The 5,881-nt window shown below is 41.8% G+C and overlaps 1 protein-coding gene across 3 annotated transcripts; it reads right to left on the bottom strand.

Moving 5' to 3' along the window:
- Positions 1 to 694: 694 nt before the first annotated feature.
- Positions 695 to 4,595, bottom strand: rnaseh2a (ribonuclease H2, subunit A). Of its 3 annotated transcripts, none has more exons than XM_056410413.1 (9): positions 4,497 to 4,595; positions 2,945 to 3,080; positions 2,696 to 2,767; positions 2,495 to 2,621; positions 2,308 to 2,395; positions 1,991 to 2,128; positions 1,759 to 1,846; positions 1,449 to 1,572; positions 695 to 1,059 (listed from the first exon to the last, which is right to left on the bottom strand). In XM_056410413.1, the coding sequence occupies exons 1-9, from the start codon at positions 4,536 to 4,538 to the stop codon at positions 897 to 899; spliced, it is 978 nt and encodes a 325-aa protein (XP_056266388.1). In that variant the 5' UTR covers positions 4,539 to 4,595; the 3' UTR covers positions 695 to 896. The 3 variants fall into 3 exon arrangements, with proteins under 3 accessions (XP_056266388.1, XP_056266389.1, XP_056266390.1); XM_056410414.1 differs by lacking the exon at positions 4,497 to 4,595 and adding an exon at positions 4,289 to 4,374; XM_056410415.1 differs by lacking the exon at positions 4,497 to 4,595 and adding an exon at positions 4,200 to 4,285.
- Positions 4,596 to 5,881: the final 1,286 nt, after the last annotated feature.

Here is a 5,881-nt window from a genome sequence, read left to right as displayed (position 1 = left end):
TTTGTTTAGCGAGGAACATTTGTTCGGACGACATGGTTTTTGTGTTCCCGCGTAGCAACATAGGAAATGTCACACGTGAAGATTCCCGTGTGTTCAAGTTAGCCGGGAGAGTCAGAAGAGAATGAAGATCTTAGAGGACGTGAGACAGATCAACAACAACAACAGGAGATATACATTTCTAAGAAGACATGTATTTGGACATCTCAAGATGCAACGCCAAATGCCCCTTGTTGGGTCATTTTGCAAATTAGTCGACTGAGATTTAGCCACTTAGTAATAAATCTTTTTTTTTTTAAAGAGTGTTTTAATGCCAAACAACTTTTTCCTTTTGTTAAATTATTTTAAAGTAATAACTGTTTGGATTCCCCGTTTTGTGCACCAAAACTCAGGAACCATACAATACCCAGATATCTGGTGCATAACATATACATATAAGCTACGGTCTTTATGCAGTACTACCAGAATGAGGTGAGTGTTGATGGGACGAGTGGTTTTCATTCTGCAGTTTGTCATTTTTTACAGACAACACAACATGTGTGACGTGAGCGTCGTATTCCAGTCTTTTAAAACCCTGGTGTAGTTCGTCCTATCGCCACCAGAGGGCAGTATCAGCGCGGAGGATTGGAACCCATTCCACAACAATGCCTTCTTGTTTCTTGTTTTGTGTAGAACTTTAAAGCAAAGCGCTCTTACAAAAGGAAGAAACGTGAATTTTTATAAAATTAAAATAAAAAACTTTTACAAACAGGAAAAATAAAGTTCTTCATTTACGTCTGCATTGGCGATACAAACACAAACTATCTGTAATGTTTCATCAAAGTCCACATCAGTGACGTAATCTCACAAAAGGTTTATGATTTCCAGTCAGTGTGCGCACGTCTTCTATTGTGCCGTCTTCAGAGTGTGTCGAGGCTCTTCAGCCTGCGCTCGCTGAAGAAGCGGTGTGTCTGGCGGGTCGGGTTTTGGTCGTTACCTCCAGCTGATGCACTGAAGTACGCCAACATGGACTTGTTGTTCTGCCGCTGGGCCGCCTTCTCCCCGTCCTCGTCATCGTCGTCCCTGAGGACAGATTTAATACAAAAACGTTAACTGATTTTTTACACTGTGGTTAGCTCTTGTCTCAATAAGTCAAAAGGATTTGCACAGACATTAAAGCATGAGCTGGAAATCAAAGGAGACGTGGTTCCCATGCACACAAAAAAGCAAATTTCAAAAGCTTATTTTTTATTTTTATGAAGTTGTTTTTGGCCTCTATGGACTTGGTTAACAGCTGGAAACAATTTTAATCCTTTAATAAAATTATTTGTATCACTGTCACTGAATAGCAGAGAGTCACGGATAACAAAGATCATGTTTTAATGCAGTTTCAATGGTGTTCTTTAACTTCCAAAATAAACCTCTGCTTTTTATACATCTAAGGACTTTGGTCAAAAGTAAATTTTTTTTACCAGTGGACTGTCACACCCTTGCTGTCCATCAGGGTTTGGGCAGTGCTCCAGCTAAATCGAACAAACTGAGGGTAACCGAACACTGGGTCCAGGTACTTCAGCATCCACGCTTTAGTCTTAGGGTCTGAAAACACAGAGGAGAAGAAAAGAAAAAAAATTGTTCATCTACAGGCATTGATGTCTGTGAGTTGTTGAGGTAGCATTAGCAGTGACATGGAATTTTAAATAAAACTATTAATGGGTTGAATTCAGATTTAAGGGTGGATTCTGAAGTATTTCTAAAGCCCAGATGTCAGTATGTTTCTGTCACCATTGGGGTATCCGGAGCCGTAGTCTGCATCCACATCTTCCAGGTCCTCGGCGAAGTTCCAGCCCTTCACAATGCGATCCCGGGCCACCTGAGAAACAGAAAGCTATTGACTGATTTTGAACTACGCTGAAAAAGTGGACACGGAGCTCTTCTGCAGCAGCCGTTGGCTCTATAACCTGAAACTACGACTGCTGAGGTAACAGGGAGATCCGGTCGGCTGTCGGTCACTGACCTTCGCACAAATACTGGCGGCACTGACGACGGGGAAGAGGGAGTCGGCCTTTGGCCTCACCGTCACCTCGATACCCGGGAAGAGCTTCGAGAGTTTCTCCTCGTACTTCTCTGCCGGGCCGACTGTGTCCACAAAGACCTGCATAGAAGCAGGGAGGTGGACGAGGAACGGCCACGTTGGACAGGAGGGGGCAAACCATGGGACGCGTGAGCGTAAATGAGAATATATGGCGGTGTCTAATCTTGAATGTTTCCAACTGTACACAACAACAAAAAAAGCATGAGGTGTCCAGCTTTATATTGACATGAATCGCATACCTCTGTGAGCTGTACTCCACTGTCCAAGGCATACTGCACCAGACCAATCGCGGTGTCATGCGAAATGGCGTTCAGGTTGTATTTTGTCCTAACACAAGCAGACATCTCGTCAGGGTGTGAATATAAAACACAGCTCATGAAGAAATAAGCAGCTGTGTTTGCGGTATCCATCAAGTGTAACACACACCTCTGCAACATGCTGGTGGAGATGGTGTTGGGGGAGAGAATCTGCACAGCCCAGCCGATGTAACTCCGGGCTTCATCCAGTGCTTGGAAAAGATTCTCTCTTTCTGCCTCGGTCAGTGTCTTTGAATCTGTGGAGGGAGCGCCGGGGATGCATCACAAATGTGAATAAAGAAGAACAAGAACAAGAAGAAGTCAGGGTTACCTGCCACTTTGGAGTCCTTCAGCTCCTGCTTTTTGGAAACCGGACAGAAACATATTCCATACACCATGGGCCCTGCGAACCAGAACACCGTTAACGCGTTGAATACCACATGGCACAAGGCCTTCAGAACCGTGGCAGACGAGTGAATACAATCCATATCTCCATGATGAACAATGGGTGACTGCAACAGAGGATGCGAGGGGTGCTAGTGTCGGGATAAAGTTGCGGGACAATTAGCCGACGGCGTACCCAGCACGGGCCCCCTGCCGGCCTCGTCGATGCCCAAACAGCAGTCCTCAGTCCGGCAGACATCCGGGATCTGAGAAGACAGTCTGCAGCTGACCGAGTTGTCCTTGTCAAAGGGGCTGAGGTCCATAACAGCCGGCTGAGAGAGAGAGAGAGAGAGAGAGAGAGGTTCTTAACCTTATTGGAGGGACTGAACCCTGCAAGCTTCATCATTCCATTAGACGAACACTTCGTAATCGGAAAAATAAAATATGATTTCTTCAAAACATAGGTATATATTTTATTAGTTAAAATGAACCATGCATCAGTTCTCCACAAAATCACTGTGTTCAAAGAACAAAATCAACAAAACATTAATTTCACACAAAAACATAACTCAATAAATATTTACTGCAAATTTACTGTTGCCTTTCAGATACAAGTTCAGGTTAAAAAAAAACAAGCGGGCTGAATTTATTTTGCGTTACAAATTTTGACCACCTTTGCAACGCTTTACTCTCATGACTATTTGTGGTCTCATCATTCACACCTTAGAGGGGGCGTGGCTTATCTCCGTGGCTTTACTCCGTGGAAACAGTTATTATTTCCTTCATCCACCATGAAATAAAAACCACTGTAAGTAACCACATGGAAGGTTTATTGTTTTGTGTTGCCCGTTTTGTATTTTCCTTATTGGTTTTGATGTATGCCTTTTGATATTGTTGTGTATGAATAAGTTATAGAGGTTTTAATCCACTTCCTCTCTAATAGATACATAAGACTATTATTTCGACAAGTTAAAAGGAATCACACATTTGCTTTATGTCTGAATGCGAACTTGACAGTACGGCCACGAATATTGTTACGGATATCGTTATAAATTGAATATAGTTTAATGGACCCGTATGAGGCTAAAGCTCTTAGGGTGGTGATAGTTTACCAATGTTTATGAATGTATTGTCACTCAAAGAAATCAAATAAAAGAGTAATTTCACCAGCAGTAAGTTATATGCCACTTCATGTACGGGGATCCATTACAACCAATAGTTCTGCTTTATACTTGTGGAAATCCCACAAAACGCCGGAACATCTAACGCCCTCGTGTTCGGGTTCATAACATTGATATCATATATATTCATACATAACATCCCCCGTAGGCTCACGCAGCTCAGTGACTTTCACCTCTACGTCTGGGTCCGAGTAGCTTTTGTGTTTTTGTTTTATGGTTCATTCAAAATACCGTTTGAAATCGTGTGTCTCCACCCTGAGAGTGACTCACCGAACCCCTGAGGTTCGATGGGTTCGATCGAACCCAGGTTAAGAACCGCTGCTTTAAGACGACTTCATCTCATCTTGTTGAAGTCTTACTCGATATAACTCCGTCTCCTGCCGACGTCAAACGAGTAGCAGCAAAACACAGCAGCGTGAGCTCTCGAGCCGTCGCAAACTCAAACATTAGCCGCCTTGCTAGCTAACGTTACCCGGATGTTCTTTCTAAACAAGCAGTTTGGACTCTCGCGAGAAAACCATAAGCGGAGCGTGAATCTTCATATTTGTGAACAAAGCTCATTCTTACCGAAGTAGACGTTGACAGCTCCGTGTTGTGTTTCTGTCTCATCCAGATTTGGCGCCCCTGGAATGACGTCACGGGTTTCTTCTTCTTCTTCTTCTTCTTCTTCTTCTTCTTCGCCTTTACAGTCTATGGACGTATTGCAAGGCCACATTTGAGTTACATCCCGCATGTTGCGTATCAGAGTATGCAGAGGGAACAAATAATAAATACAAATATATTACATTACAAATTACAAATTAAAAGCATGTATATTATATTAAAGTTAAACACGTTGATGTTTATTAAGAAGTATGGTATCCCTATACACTTTAAAAACCTGTGTAAAAATAACCAGTAAACCATAAACCATAAACTGTATAGGAAGGCTCCAACTGTCTTTTATACTTTAGAGTATATTCTGCCTTCACTGTCCTCAGCCCACTTTTTCTGCCAAAGTTCAGACGTTTTATTTTTGATCGGTTCTTTACCTTCCCCTGTCCCATAGCATGGCTCAAATGTAGTGGTCAAATACAATGATCTGTGAAAACGCATTCTTATATTTTCTTTCTCCTCTTCTTCCTCTATGAAGGTGCATTACCGCCACCAGCTGGTCTGGAGTATCGATACCGGTTTGATCGCCTGTAAAAGGTCATTTAAAAAGAAAGTGGGCTACAAAGCGTTAAATGTAATCAGTAGTTTCAAAAGTAAAACTTTCTATATGAGGGAATGGCCCCTTTTCAGAGTGTCATATTTCTAGGCATATATATTATATATAACATATGAATAAATAGCTATTAGTGACGCATTATAATGTCAGAACTATGTTGATGCTCCAGCTTGTCACCAGGGACTTAAAACGAAGACTATACATAATTTTAAAAAAGTAACAAGCAACTAATGCTGTCAAAAACAAAAACAATATATATATATATATGACAGCTTTAGTTGCTTGTTCATTTTTTTAGATTAATATTTTATAAATAAAACAAAGACATATTGTCATGATTTGGGACTTCTGTTTTTGCCACTGGGGTCATTTGGCGACCTCTGGTGGCCGAAAGACATTATTTCAGTCTTCCTGTTCCACACCTGTTTTCACTTGGTAAAGTTCAATTAACTTTGTTTGACCAGGGTATAAATACCTGGCAGTGTGCTAGACACGTCATCGCGACGTTTGATTATTCTTAGTGATCCTCGTTACCCTCTCGTAACGTTTGCTATTCTTCCGTGTTTTGGATTTTGACTCGTTGTTGGGATTATACCCTTTTTGGATCTACCCCTTGTGTTCACGTTATTGCCGCTTCAAAGACACGTTTACATTTTGTGAAACTCTGTTGTGACGGAGAGGAAATAAAACACTCTTGACTGTACTCTCTGCATCTGGGTCCTCAATTGCCCACTGGGTAAAT

Source organism: Pseudoliparis swirei, chromosome 24 (genome assembly GCF_029220125.1).
Source record: "Pseudoliparis swirei isolate HS2019 ecotype Mariana Trench chromosome 24, NWPU_hadal_v1, whole genome shotgun sequence".
NCBI lineage: Eukaryota > Metazoa > Chordata > Actinopteri > Perciformes > Liparidae > Pseudoliparis > Pseudoliparis swirei.
The sequence above is the reverse complement of the archived record's forward strand: the minus strand, read 5'-3'. Positions and strand labels throughout refer to the sequence as shown.

Coding starts and splice junctions, on each gene's coding strand:
- rnaseh2a (XM_056410413.1), bottom strand. CDS start 4,538: ATGAGACAGAAACACAACACGGAGCTGTCAACGTCTACTTCG. Junction 2,622..2,695: donor GAAGGACTCCAAAGTGGCAG/GTAACCCTGACT, acceptor CTCCCTCCACAG/ATTCAAAGACACTGACCGAG. Junction 2,396..2,494: donor TCCACCAGCATGTTGCAGAG/GTGTGTGTTACA, acceptor TGCTTGTGTTAG/GACAAAATACAACCTGAACG.